The 17,913-nt window shown below is 55.4% G+C and overlaps 1 protein-coding gene across 1 annotated transcript in view; it reads right to left on the bottom strand.

Moving 5' to 3' along the window:
* Nucleotides 1-14,614, bottom strand: part of LOC119964306 (pancreatic alpha-amylase-like) — a 61,444-nt gene extending 46,830 nt beyond the window's left edge. Inside the window, exon 1 of the mRNA XM_038793589.1 lies at nt 14,299-14,614. Coding sequence (XP_038649517.1) covers nt 14,299-14,466 — 168 coding nt within the window. The 5' untranslated portion in view covers nt 14,467-14,614. The remainder of the gene's footprint in view (nt 1-14,298) is intronic.
* Between the last annotated feature and the right edge of the window lie 3,299 nt (nt 14,615-17,913).

Raw genomic sequence — 17,913 nt, 5'->3', positions numbered from 1 at the left:
GGAGCTGGGGTAATGTTCCAGGGAGCTGGGGTAATGCTCCAGGGAGCCGGGGTAATGTTCCAGGGAGCTGGGGTAATGTTCCAGGGAGCTGGGGTAATGTTCCAGGGAGCCGGGGGTAATGTTCCAGGGAGCCGGGGGTAATGTCCCAGGGAGCCGGGGGTAATGTTCCAGGGAGCCGGGGTAATGTTCCAGGGAGCCGGGGTAATGTTCCAGGGAGCCGGGGGTAATGTTCCAGGGAGTTGGGGTAATGTTCCAGGGAGCCGGGGTAATGTTCCAGGGAGCTGGGGTAATGTTCCAGGGAGCTGGGGTAATGTTCCAGGGAGCTGGGGGTAATGTTCCAGGGAGCTGGGGGTAATGTTCCAGGGAGCTGGGGGTAATGTTCCAGGGAGCTGGGGTAATGTTCCAGGGAGCTGGGGGTAATGTTCCAGGGAGCTGGGGGGAATGTTCCAGGGAGCTGGAGGTAATGTTCCAGGGAGCCGGGGTAATGTTCCAGGGAGCTGGGGGTAATGTTCCAGGGAGCTGGGGGTAATGTTCCAGGGAGCTGGGGGTAATGTTCCAGGGAGCCGGGAGAATGTTCCAGGGAGCTGAGGTAATGTTCCAGGGAGCTGGGGGGAATGTTCCAGGGAGCTGGGGGGAATGTTCCAGGGAGCTGGGGGGAATGTTCCAGGGAGCTGGGGGTAATGTTCCAGGGAGCTGGGGTAATGTTCCAGGGAGCCGGGGGTAATGTTCCAGGGAGCCGGGGGTAATGTTCCAGGGAGCTGGGTGTAATGTTCCAGGGAGCCGGGGGTAATGTTCCAGGGAGCCGGGGTAATGTTCCAGGGAGCCGGGGTAATGTTCCAGGGAGCCGGGGGTAATGTTCCAGGGAGTTGGGGTAATGTTCCAGGGAGCTGGGGTAATGTTCCAGGGAGCTGGGGTAATGTTCCAGGGAGCTGGGAGTAATGTTCCAGGGAGCTGGGGGTAATGTTCCAGGGAGCTGGGGGTAATGTTCCAGGGAGCTGGGGTAATGTTCCAGGGAGCTGGGGTAATGTTCCAGGGAGCTGGGGTAATGTTCCAGGGAGCTGGGAGTAATGTTCCAGGGAGCTGGGGGTAATGTTCCAGGGAGCTGGGGGTAATGTTCCAGGGAGCTGGGGTAATGTTCCAGGGAGCTGGGGGTAATGTTCCAGGGAGCCGGGGTAATGTTCCAGGGAGTCGGGGTAAAGTTCCAGGGAGCTGGGGTAATGTTCCAGGGAGCTGGGGGTAATGTTCCAGGGAGTTGGGGTAATGTTCCAGGGAGCTGGGGTAATGTTCCAGGGAGCTGGGGGTAATGTTCCAGGGAGTTGGGGTAATGTTCCAGGGAGCTGAAGGGTAATGTTCTAGGGAGCTGGGAGTAATGTTCCAGGGAGTTGGGGTAATGTTCCAGGGAGCTGGGGTAATGTTCCAGGGAGCTGGGGGTAATGTTCCAGGGAGCTGGGGTAATGTTCCAGGGAGCTGGGGGTAATGTTCCAGGGAGTTGGGGTAATGTTCCAGGGAGCTGGGGGTAATGTTCCAGGGAGCTGGGGTAATGTTCCAGGGAGCTGGGGTAATGTTCCAGGGAGCTGGGGGTAATGTTCCAGGGAGCTGGGGGTAATGTTCCAGGGAGCTGGGGGTAATGTTCCAGGGAGCTGGGGTAATGTTCCAGGGAGCTGGGGTAATGTTCCAGGGAGTTGGGGTAATGTTCCAGGGAGCTGGGGTAATGTTCCAGGGAGCTGGGGTAATGTTCCAGGGAGCTGGGGTAATGTTCCAGGGAGCTGGGGCATTGTTCCAGGGAGCTGGGGTAATGTTCCAGGGAGCTGGGGGTAATGCTCCAGGGAGCTGGGGTAATGTTCCAGGGAGCTGGGGTAAAGTTCCAGGGAGCTGGGGTATTGTTCCAGGGAGCCGGGGTAAAGTTCCAGGGAGCTGGGGTATTGTTCCAGGGAGCCGGGGTAAAGTTCCAGGGAGCTGGGGGTAATGTTCCAGGGAGCTGAGAGTAATGCTCCAGGGAGCTGGGGTAAAGTTCCAGGGAGCTGGGGTATTGTTCCAGGGAGCCGGGGTAAAGTTCCAGGGAGCTGGGGGTAATGTTCCAGGGAGCCGAGGTAAAGTTCCAGGGAGCTGGGGGTAATGTTCCAGGAAGCTGGGGGTAATGTTCCAGGGAGTTGGGGGTAATGTTCCAGGGAGCTGGGGTAATGTTCCAGGGAGCTGGGGGTAAAGTTCCAGGGAGCTGGAGGTAATGTTCCAGGGAGCTGGGGGTAATGTTCCAGGGAGCTGGGGTAATGTTCCAGGGAGCTGGGGGTAATGTTCCAGGGAGCCGGCGTAATGTTCCAGGGAGCTGGGTGTAATGTTCCAGGGAGCTGGGGGTAATGTTCCAGGGAGCTGGGGTAATGTTCCAGGGAGTTGGGGTAATGTTCCAGGGAGCTGGGGTAATGTTCCAGGGAGCCGGGGGTAATGTTCCAGGGAGCTGGGGTAATGTTCCAGGGAGCTGGGGGGAATGTTCCAGGGAGCTGGGGGTAATGTTCCAGGGAGCTGGGGGTAATGTTCCAGGGAGTTGGGGTAATGTTCCAGGGAGCTGGGGGTAATGTTCCAGGGAGCTGGGGTAATGTTCCAGGGAGCTGGGGGTAATGTTCCAGGGAGCTGGGGTAATGTTCCAGGGAGCTGGGGTAATGTTCCAGGGAGCTGGGGGTAATGTTCCAGGGAGCTGGGGTAATGTTCCAGGGAGTTGGGGTAATGTTCCAGGGAGCTGGGGGTAATGTTCCAGGGAGCTGGGGGTAATGTTCCAGGGAGCCGGGAGAATGTTCCAGGGAGCTGAGGTAATGTTCCAGGGAGCTGGGGGAATGTTCCAGGGAGCTGGGGGGAATGTTCCAGGTAGCTGGGGGTAATGTTCCAGGGAGCTGGGGGTAATGTTCCAGGGAGCTGGGGTAATGTTCCAGGGAGCTGGGGTAATGTTCCAGGGAGCTGGGGTAATGTTCCAGGGAGCTGGGGTAATGTTCCAGGGAGCAGGGGTAATGTTCCAGGGAGCCGGGGTAATGTTCCAGGGAGCTGGGGTAATGTTCCAGGGAGCTGGAGTAATGCTCCAGGGAGCCGGGGTAATGTTCCAGGGAGTTGGGGTAATGTTCCAGGGAGCTGGGGGTAATGTTCCAGGGAGCTGGGGTAATGTTCCAGGGAGCTGGGGTAATGTTCCAGGGAGCCGGGGGTAATGTTCCAGGGAGCTGGGGGTAATGTTCCAGGGAGCCGGGGGTAATGTTCCAGGGAGCCGGGGTAATGTTCCAGGGAGCCGGGGGTAATGTTCCAGGGAGTTGGGGTAATGTTCCAGGGAGCCGGGGTAATGTTCCAGGGAGCTGGGGTAATGTTCCAGGGAGCTGGGGTAATGTTCCAGGGAGCTGGGGGTAATGTTCCAGGGAGCTGGGGGTAATGTTCCAGGGAGCTGGGGGTAATGTTCCAGGGAGCTGGGGTAATGTTCCAGGGAGCTGGGGGTAATGTTCCAGGGAGCTGGGGGAATGTTCCAGGGAGCTGGAGGTAATGTTCCAGGGAGCCGGGGTAATGTTCCAGGGAGTCGGGGTAATGTTCCAGGGAGCTGGGGTAATGTTCCAGGGAGCTGGGGGTAATGTTCCAGGGAGCTGGGGTAATGTTCCAGGGAGTTGGGGTAATGTTCCAGGGAGCTGGGGGTAATGTTCCAGGGAGCTGGGGGTAATGTTCCAGGGAGCCGGGAGAATGTTCCAGGGAGCTGAGGTAATGTTCCAGGGAGCTGGGGGGAATGTTCCAGGGAGCTGGAGGGAATGTTCCAGGGAGCTGGGGGTAATGTTCCAGGGAGCTGGGGGTAATGTTCCAGCGCGCTGGGGTAATGTTCCAGGGAGCTGGGGTAATGTTCCAGGGAGCTGGGGTAATGTTCCAGGGAGCAGGGGTAATGTTCCAGGGAGCCGGGGTAATGTTCCAGGGAGCTGGGGTAATGTTCCAGGGAGCTGGGGTAATGCTCCAGGGAGCCGGGGTAATGTTCCAGGGAGCTGGGGTAATGTTCCAGGGAGCTGGGGTAATGTTCCAGGGAGCCGGGGGTAATGTTCCAGGGAGCCGGGGGTAATGTTCCAGGGAGCTGGGGGTAATGTTCCAGGGAGCCGGGGGTAATGTTCCAGGGAGCCGGGGTAATGTTCCAGGGAGCCGGGGTAATGTTCCAGGGAGCCGGGGGTAATGTTCCAGGGAGTTGGGGTAATGTTCCAGGGAGCCGGGGTAATGTTCCAGGGAGCTGGGGTAATGTTCCAGGGAGCTGGGGTAATGTTCCAGGGAGCTGGGGGTAATGTTCCAGTGAGCTGGGGGTAATGTTCCAGGGAGCTGGGGGTAATGTTCCAGGGAGCTGGGGTAATGTTCCAGGGAGCTGGGGGTAATGTTCCAGGGAGCTGGGGGGAATGTTCCAGGGAGCTGGAGGTAATGTTCCAGGGATCCGGGGTAATGTTCCAGGGAGTCGGGGTAAAGTTCCAGGGAGCTGGGGTAATGTTCCAGGGAGCTGGGGGTAATGTTCCAGGGAGCTGGGAGTAATGTTCCAGGGAGCTGGGGTAATGTTCCAGGGAGCTGGGGGTAATGTTCCAGGGAGCTGGGGGGAATGTTCCAGGGAGCTGGAGGTAATGTTCCAGGGAGCCGGGGTAATGTTCCAGGGAGTCGGGGTAAAGTTCCAGGGAGCTGGGGTAATGTTCCAGGGAGCTGGGGGTAATGTTCCAGGGAGCTGGGGTAATGTTCCAGGGAGCTGGGGTAATGTTCCAGGGAGCCGGGGGTAATGTTCCAGGGAGCCGGGGGTAATGTTCCAGGGAGCCGGGGGTAATGTTCCAGGGAGCTGGGGGTAATGTTCCAGGGAGCCGGGGTAATGTTCCAGGGAGCCGGGGTAATGTTCCAGGGAGCCGGGGGTAATGTTCCAGGGAGTTGGGGTAATGTTCCAGGGAGCCGGGGTAATGTTCCAGGGAGCTGGGGTAATGTTCCAGGGAGCTGGGGTAATGTTCCAGGGAGCTGGGGTAATGTTCCAGGGAGCTGGGGTAATGTTCCAGGGAGCTGGGGGAAATGTTCCAGGGAGCTGGGGGTAATGTTCCAGGGAGCTGGGGGTAATGTTCCAGGGAGCTGGGGTAATGTTCCAGGGAGCTGGGGGTAATGTTCCAGGGAGCTGGGGGGAATGTTCCAGGGAGCTGGAGGTAATGTTCCAGGGAGCCGGGGTAATGTTCCAGGGAGTCGGGGTAAAGTTCCAGGGAGCTGGGGTAATGTTCCAGGGAGCTGGGGGTAATGTTCCAGGGAGCTGGGGTAATGTTCCAGGGAGCTGGGGTAAATTTCCAGGGAGCTGGGGTAATGTTCCAGGGAGCTGGGGGTAATGTTCCAGGGAGCTGGGGGTAATGTTCCAGGGAGTTGGGGTAATGTTCCAGGGAGTTGGGGTAATGTTCCAGGGAGCTGAAGTGTAATGTTCTAGGGAGCTGGGAGTAATGTTCCAGGGAGTTGGGGTAATGTTCCAGGGAGCTGGGGTAATGTTCCAGGGAGCTGGGAGTAATGTTCCAGGGAGCTGGAGGTAATGTTCCAGGGAGCTGGGGTAATGTTCCAGGGAGCTGGGGTAATGTTCCAGGGAGCTGGAGGTAATGTTCCAGGGAGCTGGGGGTAATGTTCCAGGGAGCTGGGGATAATGTTCCAGGGAGCTGGGGGTAATGTTCCAGGGAGCTGGGGTAATGTTCCAGGGAGCTGGGGGTAATGTTCCAGGGAGCTGGGGCATTGTTCCAGGGAGCTGGGGTAATGTTCCAGGGAGCTGGGGGTAATGTTCCAGGGAGCTGGGGATAATGTTCCAGGGAGCTGGGGGTAATGCTCCAGGGAGCTGGGGTAATGTTCCAGGGAGCTGGGGGTAATGTTCCAGGGAGCCGGGGGTAATGTTCCAGGGAGTTGGGGTAATGTTCCAGGGAGCCGGGGTAATGTTCCAGGGAGCTGGGGTAATGTTCCAGGGAGCTGGGGTAATGTTCCAGGGAGCTGGGGGTAATGTTCCAGGGAGCTGGGGGTAATGTTCCAGGGAGCTGGGGGTAATGTTCCAGGGAGCTGGGGTAATGTTCCAGGGAGCTGGGGGTAATGTTCCAGGGAGCTGGGGGGAATGTTCCAGGGAGCTGGAGGTAATGTTCCAGGGAGCCGGGGTAATGTTCCAGGGAGTCGGGGTAATGTTCCAGGGAGCTGGGGGTAATGTTCCAGGGAGCTGGGGCATTGTTCCAGGGAGCTGGGGTAATGTTCCAGGGAGCTGGGGGTAATGTTCCAGGGAGCTGGGGATAATGTTCCAGGGAGCTGGGGTAATGCTCCAGGGAGCTGGGGTAATGTTCCAGGGAGCTGGGGGTAATGTTCCAGGGAGCCGGGGGTAATGTTCCAGGGAGTTGGGGTAATGTTCCAGGGAGCCGGGGTAATGTTCCAGGGAGCTGGGGTAATGTTCCAGGGAGCTGGGGTAATGTTCCAGGGAGCTGGGGGTAATGTTCCAGGGAGCTGGGGGTAATGTTCCAGGGAGCTGGGGGTAATGTTCCAGGGAGCTGGGGTAATGTTCCAGGGAGCTGGGGGTAATGTTCCAGGGAGCTGGGGGGAATGTTCCAGGGAGCTGGAGGTAATGTTCCAGGGAGCCGGGGTAATGTTCCAGGGAGTCGGGGTAAAGTTCCAGGGAGCTGGGGTAATGTTCCAGGGAGCTGGGGGTAATGTTCCAGGGAGCTGGGAGTAATGTTCCAGGGAGCTGGGGTAATGTTCCAGGGAGCTGGGGGTAATGTTCCAGGGAGCTGGGGGGAATGTTCCAGGGAGCTGGAGGTAATGTTCCTGGGAGCCGGGGTAATGTTCCAGGGAGTTGGGGTAAAGTTCCAGGGAGCTGGGGTAATGTTCTAGGGAGCTGGGGGTAATGTTCCAGGGAGCTGGGGTAATGTTCCAGGGAGCTGGGGTAATGTTCCAGGGAGCTGGGGTAATGTTCCAGGGAGCCGGGGGTAATGTTCCAGGGAGCCGGGGGTAATGTTCCAGGGAGCTGGGGGTAATGTTCCAGGGAGCCGGGGGTAATGTTCCAGGGAGCCGGGGTAATGTTCCAGGGAGCCGGGGTAATGTTCCAGGGAGCCGGGGGTAATGTTCCAGGGAGTTGGGGTAATGTTCCAGGGAGCCGGGGTAATGTTCCAGGGAGCTGGGGTAATGTTCCAGGGAGCCGGGGGTAATGTTCCAGGGAGTTGGGGTAATGTTCCAGGGAGCCGGGGTAATGTTCCAGGGAGCTGGGGTAATGTTCCAGGGAGCTGGGGGTAATGTTCCAGGGAGCTGGGGTAATGTTCCAGGGAGCTGGGGGTAATGTTCCAGGGAGCTGGGGGTAATGTTCCAGGGAGCTGGGGTAATGTTCCAGGGAGCTGGGGGTAATGTTCCAGGGAGCTGGGGGGAATGTTCCAGGGAGCTGGAGGTAATGTTCCAGGGAGCCGGGGTAATGTTCCAGGGAGTCGGGGTAAAGTTCCAGGGAGCTGGGGTAATGTTCCAGGGAGCTGGGGGTAATGTTCCAGGGAGCTGGGGTAATGTTCCAGGGAGCTGGGGTAATGTTCCAGGGAGCTGGGGTAATGTTCCAGGGAGCTGGGGGTAATGTTCCAGGGAGCTGGGGTAATGTTCCAGGGAGTTGGGGTAATGTTCCAGGGAGCTGAAGTGTAATGTTCCAGGGAGCTGGGGGTAATGTTCCAGGGAGCTGGGGGTAATGTTCCAGGGAGCTGGGGCATTGTTCCAGGGAGCTGGGGTAATGTTCCAGGGAGCTGGGGGTAATGCTCCAGGGAGCTGGGGTAATGTTCCAGGGAGCTGGGGTAAAGTTCCAGGGAGCTGGGGTATTGTTCCAGGGAGCCGGGGTAAAGTTCCAGGGAGCTGGGGTATTGTTCCAGGGAGCCGGGGTAAAGTTCCAGGGAGCCGGGGTAATGTTCCAGGGAGCTGGGGTAATGTTCCAGGGAGCTGGGGGTAATGTTCCAGGAAGCTGGGGGTAATGTTCCAGGGAGTTGGGGGTAATGTTCCAGGGAGTTGGGGGTAATGTTCCAGGGAGCTGGGGTAATGTTCCAGGGAGCTGGGGGTAAAGTTCCAGGGAGCTGGAGGTAATGTTCCAGGGAGCTGGGGGTAATGTTCCAGGGAGCTGGGGTAATGTTCCAGGGAGCTGGGGGTAATGTTCCAGGGAGCCGGCGTAATGTTCCAGGGAGCTGGGGGTAATGTTCCAGGGAGTTGGGGTAATGTTCCAGGGAGCTGCGGTAATGTTCCAGGGAGCTGGGGGTAATGTTCCAGGGAGCCGGGGGTAATGTTCCAGGGAGCTGGAGGTAATGTTCCAGGGAGCTGGGGTAATGTTCCAGGGAGCTGGGGGTAATGTTCCAGGGAGCTGGGGGTAATGTTCCAGGGAGCCGGGGTAATGTTCCAGGGAGCTGGGGTAATGTTCCAGGGAGCTGGGGGTAATGTTCCAGGGAGCTGGAGGTAATGTTCCAGGGAGCTGGGGTACTGTTCCAGGGAGCTGGGGGTAATGTTCCAGGGAGCTGGGGTAATGTTCCAGGGAGCTGGGGGTAATGTTCCAGGGAGCCGGGGGTAATGTTCCAGGGAGCTGGGGGTAATGTTCCAGGGAGCTGGGGGTAATGTTCCAGGGAGCCGGGGTAATGTTCCAGGGAGCTGGGGTAATGTTCCAGGGAGCTGGGGGTAATGTTCCAGGGAGCCGGGGTAATGTTCCAGGGAGCTGGGGTAATGTTCCAGGGAGCTGGGGTAATGTTCCAGGGAGCTGGGGGTAATGTTCCAGGGAGCTGGGGGTAATGTTCCAGGGAGCCGGGGTAATGTTCCAGGGAGCCGGGGTAATGTTCCAGGGAGCTGGGGTAATGTTCCAGGGAGTTGGGGTAATGTTCCCGGGAGCTGGGGTAATGTTCCAGGGAGCTGGGGTAATGTTCCAGGGAGCCGGGGTAATGTTCCAGGGAGTTGGGGTAATGTTCCCGGGAGCTGGGGTAATGTTCCAGGGAGCTGGGGGGAATGTTCCAGGGAGCTGGGGTAATGTTCCAGGGAGCTGGGGTAATGTTCCAGGGAGCTGGGGGTAATGCTCCAGGGAGTTGGGGTAATGTTCCAGGGAGCTGGGGGTAATGTTCCAGGGAGCTGGGGGTAATGTTCCAGGGAGTTGGGGTAATGTTCCAGGGAGCCGGGGTAATGTTCCAGGGAGCTGGGGTAATGTTCCAGGGAGCCGGGGTAATGTTCCAGGGAGTTGGGGTAATGTTCCAGGGAGCCGGGGTAATGTTCCAGGGAGCTGGGGTAATGTTCCAGGGAGCTGGGGGTAATGTTCCAGGGAGCTGGGGTAATGTTCCAGGGAGCTGGGGGTAATGTTCCAGGGAGCTGGGGTAATGTTCCAGGGAGCTGGGGTAATGTTCCAGGGAGCTGGGGGTAATGTTCCAGGGAGCTGGGGGGAATGTTCCAGGGAGCTGGAGGTAATGTTCCAGGGAGCCGGGGTAATGTTCCAGGGAGTCGGGGTAAAGTTCCAGGGAGCTGGGGTAATGTTCCAGGGAGCTGGGGGTAATGTTCCAGGGAGCTGGGGTAATGTTCCAGGGAGCTGGGGTAATGTTCCAGGGAGCTGGGGTAATGTTCCAGGGAGCTGGGGGTAATGTTCCAGGGAGCTGGGGTAATGTTCCAGGGAGTTGGGGTAATGTTCCAGGGAGCTGAAGTGTAATGTTCCAGGGAGCTGGGGGTAATGTTCCAGGGAGCTGGGGGTAATGTTCCAGGGAGCTGGGGCATTGTTCCAGGGAGCTGGGGTAATGTTCCAGGGAGCTGGGGGTAATGCTCCAGGGAGCTGGGGTAATGTTCCAGGGAGCTGGGGTAAAGTTCCAGGGAGCTGGGGTATTGTTCCAGGGAGCCGGGGTAAAGTTCCAGGGAGCTGGGGTATTGTTCCAGGGAGCCGGGGTAAAGTTCCAGGGAGCCGGGGTAATGTTCCAGGGAGCTGGGGGTAATGTTCCAGGGAGCTGGGGGTAATGTTCCAGGAAGCTGGGGGTAATGTTCCAGGGAGTTGGGGGTAATGTTCCAGGGAGCTGGGGTAATGTTCCAGGGAGCTGGGGGTAAAGTTCCAGGGAGCTGGAGGTAATGTTCCAGGGAGCTGGGGGTAATGTTCCAGGGAGCTGGGGTAATGTTCCAGGGAGCTGGGGGTAATGTTCCAGGGAGCCGGGGGTAATGTTCCAGGGAGCTGGGGTAATGTTCCAGGGAGCTGGGGTAATGTTCCAGGGAGCTGGGGGTAATGTTCCAGGGAGCTGGGAGTAATGTTCCAGGGAGCTGGGGTAATGTTCCAGGGAGCCGGCGTAATGTTCCAGGGAGCTGGGGGTAATGTTCCAGGGAGTTGGGGTAATGTTCCAGGGAGCTGGGGGTAATGTTCCAGGGAGCCGGGGGTAATGTTCCAGGGAGCTGGGGGTAATGTTCCAGGGAGCTGGGGTAATGTTCCAGGGAGCTGGGGGTAATGTTCCAGGGAGCCGGGGGTAATGTTCCAGGGAGCTGGGGGTAATGTTCCAGGGAGCTGGGGGTAATGTTCCAGGGAGCCGGGGTAATGTTCCAGGGAGCTGGGGTAATGTTCCAGGGAGCTGGGGGTAATGTTCCAGGGAGCTGGAGGTAATGTTCCAGGGAGCTGGGGTACTGTTCCAGGGAGCTGGGGTAATGTTCCAGGGAGCTGGGGGTAATGTTCCAGGGAGCCGGGGGTAATGTTCCAGGGAGCTGGGGGTAATGTTCCAGGGAGCTGGGGGTAATGTTCCAGGGAGCCGGGGTAATGTTCCAGGGAGCTGGGGTAATGTTCCAGGGAGCTGGGGGTAATGTTCCAGGGAGCTGGAGGTAATGTTCCAGGGAGCTGGGGTAATGTTCCAGGGAGCTGGGGTAATGTTCCAGGGAGCTGGGGTAATGTTCCAGGGAGCCGGGGGTAATGTTCCAGGGAGCTGGGGTAATGTTCCAGGGAGTTGGGGTAATGTTCCCGGGAGCTGGGGTAATGTTCCAGGGAGCCGGGGGTAATGTTCCAGGGAGCTGGGGGTAATGTTCCAGGGAGCTGGGGGGTAATGTTCCAGGGAGCTGGGGTAATGTTCCAGGGAGTTTGGGGTAATGTTCCAGGGAGCTGGGGGTAATGTTCCAGGGAGCTGGGGCATTGTTCCAGGGAGTTGGGGTAATGTTCCAGGGAGCTGGGGGTAATGTTCCAGGGAGCTGGGGGTAATGTTCCAGGGAGCCGGGGGTAATGTTCCAGGGAGTTGGGGGTAATGTTCCAGGGAGCTGGGGGTAATGTTCCAGGGAGCTGGGGGTAATGTTCCAGGGAGCTGGGGGTAATGTTCCAGGGAGCTGGGTTCGAATCCCCCCACAATAATGGTGGAATCTGAATCGAATCAATACAAATCTGGAATTAAATGTCTGATGATTACCATGAAACCATTATCGAATGTGGTAAAAGTCCACCTGTAAACCTTCCATTGGTTACCACAGACACCCACTACCCCCCCCCCCCCCCCCTCCCCATCAAACTGAACGGTTCAAAGTGGTCAGGTTCCACATGTTGCCTATGGAGCCTCCAAATGGGTATCCCCCCCGTGAAACTGACTTCTCCTCTCAGTGAAAACACTCCAAAGGGGCCTTTTGACACCCACAGCTGCTGAGAGAGAGAAAGGGGAACTCTTCTGCAGAATGGACTGTGACTGAGATTTGAATCAGATCCGCTAATTACATGTTAAAAAGTTTTTGTTTCCCATAACAGGGTCCCTCCCCGCTCTGGGTGGGAAGCATGTTATAACCGGCCAGACGGGGCCAGAGTCCCGTGACGGGTCTGCTGCCCGGCATGAAGCCTGATTTTCTGCTGACGGCCCATTCTCCGCCCAATCGCTAATCCCGGTCTTGACTGCCGGACCCGGAGAATCCGGCTAATGTTTTGACTTCAACATGCTTTCCGTAGTGGAGAATTTCGCAGGATCTTCAATCTCTGCGTGAATAGATTTCTTCTCATCTCAGTCCATTTGAACCACATACGTTGCAGGCAATGGCCACCTCCAACAAGAGAATCTAATCTTCAACCCTTCACATTCAATGGCATTATGGTCAGAAATCCCCCACGATCAACATCCTGGGGTGACCATTGATCAGAAACTGAACTGGACCCAGCCATATAAATACTGCGGCTACCAGAGCAGGTCAAAGGCTGGGAATCCTACAGCGAGTAACTCACCTCCTGACTCCCCAATGCCTGGGCACAAGTCAGGAGTGTGATGGAATACTCTCCACTTGCCTGGATGAGCGCAGCTCCAACAACACTCAAGAAGCTCAACACCATCCAGGACAAAGCAGCCCCGCTTGATTGGCACCCCATCCACTAACATTCAAACCCTCCACCACCGACAAACAGTGGCAGCCGTGTGTACCATCTACAAGATGCAGGAACTCACCAAGGCTCCATGGTGAGCAGCACGGTAGCATAGTGGTCAGCACAATTGCTTCACAGCTCCAGGGTCCCAGGTTCGATTCCGGCTTGGGTCACTGTCTGTGCGGAGTCTGCACGTTCTCCCCGTATCTGCGTGGGTTTCCTCCGGGTGCTCCGGTTTCCTCCCACAGTCCAAAGATGTGCAGGTTAGGTGGATTGGCCATGCTAAATTGCCCTTAGTGTCCAAAATTACCCTTAGTGTTGGGTGGGGTTACTGGGTTATGGGGATAGGGTGGTGTGGGCTTGGGTCGGGTGCTCTTTCCAAGAACCGGTGCAGACTCGATGAGCTGAATGGCCTCCTTCTGCACTGTAAATTCTGTGATTAAACAGCACCTTCCAAACCCACGACCACTACCATCTAGAAGGAAAAGGACAGCGGAAACATTGGACTGAAGTTTCAGTTAAAGCCACTCACCACCCTGACTTGGTAATATATCGATATTCCTTCACTTTGGCTGGGGCACCTTCCTGGAACTCCCTAGCAGCATTGTGGATGTACCTGCACCACACAGGCCACCACTGTTCAAAAAGGCAGCTGACCACCACCTTCCCATTCGGGATGGGTAATAAATGCTGACCTAGCCAGCAACGTGCATATCTTATGAATGAACAAAAAAAAACTAAATATATCTGCTCTCTAACAGAGAGCTTTTACCCCTCCTTCAGACTGGATTTAGAAATTTGAACTTCAATTAAGCAGTATTTTTTTTTTAGATAAATGCTTTAGAAAGAGATTAACCCTCAAAATTCCATCACCAAACTCCCAGTTGCTCACTCTGTGAAGTTGTATTTGTTACTGGAGTAACCAGTTCCCACTGTCCAGGTCCTCCATACTATTGCTGAGACTCGATCGCAAAGGTTTTGTTCTTATTCTATAAAACTTTGGCTTGTGTGTCAGTAATGCACAGGTACATGAGTATATAGATTGCACACCTAGCTGAGGCCACATTTTAGATGTTCACCCAGCTTGTGGGCTTTTCAGCCTTTGCCTCTGTGCCCAAAGCTTTGTTTCTGCTGCATCAAATGCTTAGGCCAACAGTTCACTCTGTCCCCCAGATATCAATGTCTTCATTCTGAGCCCATCTGCATCCAAACCGTCTCGTTTATAATGTGAGGCAGGATTAAGAATTCCATGTCTCTCCCATTTGCTCTACCAATCATCGAATCATAGAATTTACAGTGCAGAAGGAGGCCATTTGGCCCATTGAGTCGCGGCCTTGGAAAGAGCACCCTACCCAAGTCAACACCTCCACCCTATACCCGTAATCCCACCTAACGTTTTGGACACCAATGGGCAATTTATCACGGCCAATCCCTCTAACCTGCACATCTTTGGACTGTGGGAGGAAATCGGAGCACCCGGAGCAAACCCACGCACACACGGGGAGAACGTGCAGACTCCGCATAGGCAGTGACCCAGCAGGGAATTAAACCTGGGTCCTTGGAGCACTGAGGCAGCAGTGCTAACCACTGTGCCACCGTGCCGCCCATTAAAACTGTTGAACAGAAATCTGGAACAGTGTGACGTTTAAATCATCTTAAAACATTTTAACACCTGCTAATCCTTTTTAAAAACTCTTTGCCCATCGTTATTACCTTTGCATCTCTGTTTCCTTTGCCAATTCTCTCCAATCTGTGTCCCTCTGGTTACCGAAAACAGTTTCTCCTTACTTACTCTATCAGAACTCTTCATGATATTGAACACCTCTATTAAATCCTCCCCCCCCAACCTCCTCTGCTATAAGAACAACCCCACCTTCTCCAATCTCTCCATGTAACTAAATACCCTCACCCCTGACACCACGGTCAATTTTCCCCTTGATCTTTTCTGTTTCATGGAGAACAAGCCCCATTCCGTCGTCGGTGGAAAGGATGGAAGGAACAATGGCTACCTGAACACCCCCAAATCCATTGGGGGCCAAGTAACGCTCACACTCAGCCGCGATATCCTTCCAGCGCCACTCAAATAAATGGACAATGGATGTGCGCCCTGGCACCATGTGTGGGTCGTACTGTGCCAAACATCCTCCGAGAAAGGCTAGCAGAAGCAGCACCTTCATCTTCACCACAGAGTTGGCTGGATGGGCCCAGAAGCTCTCATTTATATTTCAATGGTATTTGAACAAATAATTAATTAGCGTCATCAGAATTTTCCACGTAACATAAAGGGCAATACATATAAACTGATAAAGAGCGGGTACAGCTGGACAATGACAAAGACTGTCCCACTCCAGTTAACCTGAAATCCCAGCCCAGTCGGTGAGTATTAATGATCAACAAATAGCATTCAGCCCAGCTGCAAAGAATTATATATTACACAGAATCCGGCCTTTTGGCCAAATGCTCCATGCTAAGAGACCACAACACTTTGGAGCAGAAGCAGGCCGCTTGGCTCCTCGAGTCTGTTCCACCATTCAATGAGATCATGGCTGATCTGATAATCCTCAACTCCACTTTCCCGTCTGATCCCCATAACATAGAACATAGAGTACAGAAGGAGGCCATTCGGCCCATCGAGTCTGCACCGACCAACTTCCACCCTATCCCTGTAACCCAATAACCCCTCCAAACGTTTTGGTCTCTAAGGGCAATTTATCATGTGCCAATCCAACTAACCTGCACGTCTTTGGACTGTGGGAGGAAACCGGAGCACCCGGAGGAAACCGACTCAGACACGGGGAGAACGTGCAGACTCCACACAGACAGTGACCTAAGCCGGGAATCGAACCTGGGACCCTGGTGCTGTGAAGCCACAGTGCTAACCACTGTGCTACCATGCTGCCCAATAAACCTCAGTTCCCTCTCTGATTATAACTCTGTCTCTCTCGGCCTTGAACATACCCAACAACCCAGCCTCTACAGCACTCTGCGGTAAAGAATTTAACAAATTCACCACCCTCAGAGAGGAAATTCCTCCTCATCTTTGTCTCCAATGGGCGACCCCTTACTTTGAGATTCTGCCCTCTGCTCTTAGAATCTTGCACAGGGAGAAACGACCCCTTAAAATCGACCCTGTCAAGCCCCATGAGAATCCAATATGTCTCAATAAGGTCGCCTCTCATTCGTCTTAAACTCCAATGAGTACAGACCCAACCTACTCAACCACTCCTCAGAGGCAAATCCCTCCGTACTCGGGATTAACAGAGTGATCTTCTCTGGATGCCTCCAATGTCTGTAGATATGGGGTCAAAGCTTCACAGCATTGTAGCTGTGATGAATGAAGGAACTTCAGACATACTGGGCAGGGATTCTCCGTTTCCGAGACTAACTTGACGCCAACGGAGAATCCGTGGATTTATACGACAGAAAAACTGGCGCCGCAGCCGGACCGACTCCGCTTCCGTTAAGGGGTTAGCACCGGGACCACGTGGAACAATCAATTCCAATGAAAAATGGTGTCGGATTCACCAGGTCCATGATTGACACTATGGAGGCTGAGAAGCTGCAGCCCCACACACACATTACACTCCCCACACACACTCATCCCAGCCACACACACACATTACACTCCCCACACACACTCATCCCAGCCACACACAGCACATTACACTCCCCACACACACTCATCCCAGCCACACACACACACATTACACTCCCCACACACACTCATCCCAGCCACACACACACATTACACTCCCCACACACACTCATCCCAGCCACACACACACATTACACTCCCCACACACACTCATCCCAGCCACACACACACCTTACACTGCCCACACACACTCATCCCAGCCACACACACACATTACACTCCCCACACACACTCATCCCAGCCACACACACACATTACACTCCCCACACACACTCATCCCAGCCGCACACACACATTACACTCCCCACACACACTCATCCCAGCCGCACACACACATTACACTCCCCACACACACTCATCCCAGCCACACACACATTACACTCCCCACACACACTCATCCCAGCCGCACACACACATTACACTCCCCACACACACTCATCCCAGCCGCACACACACATTACACTCCCCACACACACTCATCCCAGCCGCACACACACATTACACTCCCCACACACACTCATCCCAGCCGCACACACAATTACACTCCCCACACACACTCACCCCAGCCTCACACACACATTACACTCCCCACACACACTCATCCCAGCCGCTCACACACATTACACTCCCCACACACACTCATCCCAGCCACACACACACATTACACTCCCCACACACACTCATCCCAGCCGCACACACACATTACACTCCCCAGACACACTCAGCCCAGCCGCACACACACTTTACACTCCCCACACACACTCATCCCAGCCGCACACACACAATTACACTCCCCACACACACTCACCCCAGCCTCACACACACATTACTCCCCACACACACTCATCCCAGCCGCACACACATTACACTCTCCACACACACTCATCCCAGCCGCTCACACATTACACTCCCCACACACACTCATCCCAGCCACACACACACATTACTCCCCACACACACATCCCAGCCACACACACACATTACACTCCCCACACACACTCATCCCAGCCTCACACACACATTACACTCCCCACACACACTCATCCCAGCCTCACACACACATTACACTCCCCACACACACTCATCCCAGCCGCACACACACATTACACTCCGCACACACACTCACCCCATCCACACACACACATTACACTCCCCACACACACTCATCCCAGCCGCACACACACATTACACTCACCACACACACTCATCCCAGCCGCACACACATTACACTCCCCACACACACTCATCCCAGCCGCACACACACATTACACTCCCCACACACACTCATCCCAGCCCCACACACACATTACACTCCCCACACACACTCATCCCAGCCCCACACACACATTACACTCCCCACACACACTCATCCCAGTTGCACACACACATTACACTCCCCACGCACACTCATCCCAGCCACACACACACATTACACTCCCCACACACACTCATCCCAGCTGCACACACACATTACACTCCCCACGCACACTCATCCCAGCCGCACACACACATTACACTCCCCAAACACACTCACCCCATCCACACACACATTACACTCCCCACACACACTCATCCCAGCCGCACACGCACATTACACTCCCCACACACACTCATCCCAGCCAACACACACACATTACACTCCCCACACACACTCATCCCAGCCGCACACACACATTACACTCCCCACACACACTCATCCCAGCCCCACACACATTACACTCCCCACACACACTCATCCCAGCCCCACACACATTACACTCCCCACACACAGGCAAAGGGAATACATGATCACACGGGGGAAATGAGTGTTGAGTTGATTATCATAGAATTTACAGTGCAGAAGGAGGCCATTCGGCCCATTGAGTCTGCACCGGCTCCTGGAAAGAGCACCCTACCTGAGGTCAACACCTCCACCCTATCCCCATAACCCCACCTAACACTAAGGGCAATTTTGGACACTAAGGGCAAT

The sequence above is a fragment of the Scyliorhinus canicula genome, chromosome 4 (genome assembly GCF_902713615.1).
Source record: "Scyliorhinus canicula chromosome 4, sScyCan1.1, whole genome shotgun sequence".
Lineage (NCBI taxonomy): Eukaryota > Metazoa > Chordata > Chondrichthyes > Carcharhiniformes > Scyliorhinidae > Scyliorhinus > Scyliorhinus canicula.
Note: the sequence above shows the minus strand (reverse complement) of the source record. Positions and strands in the feature narration are given on the sequence as shown.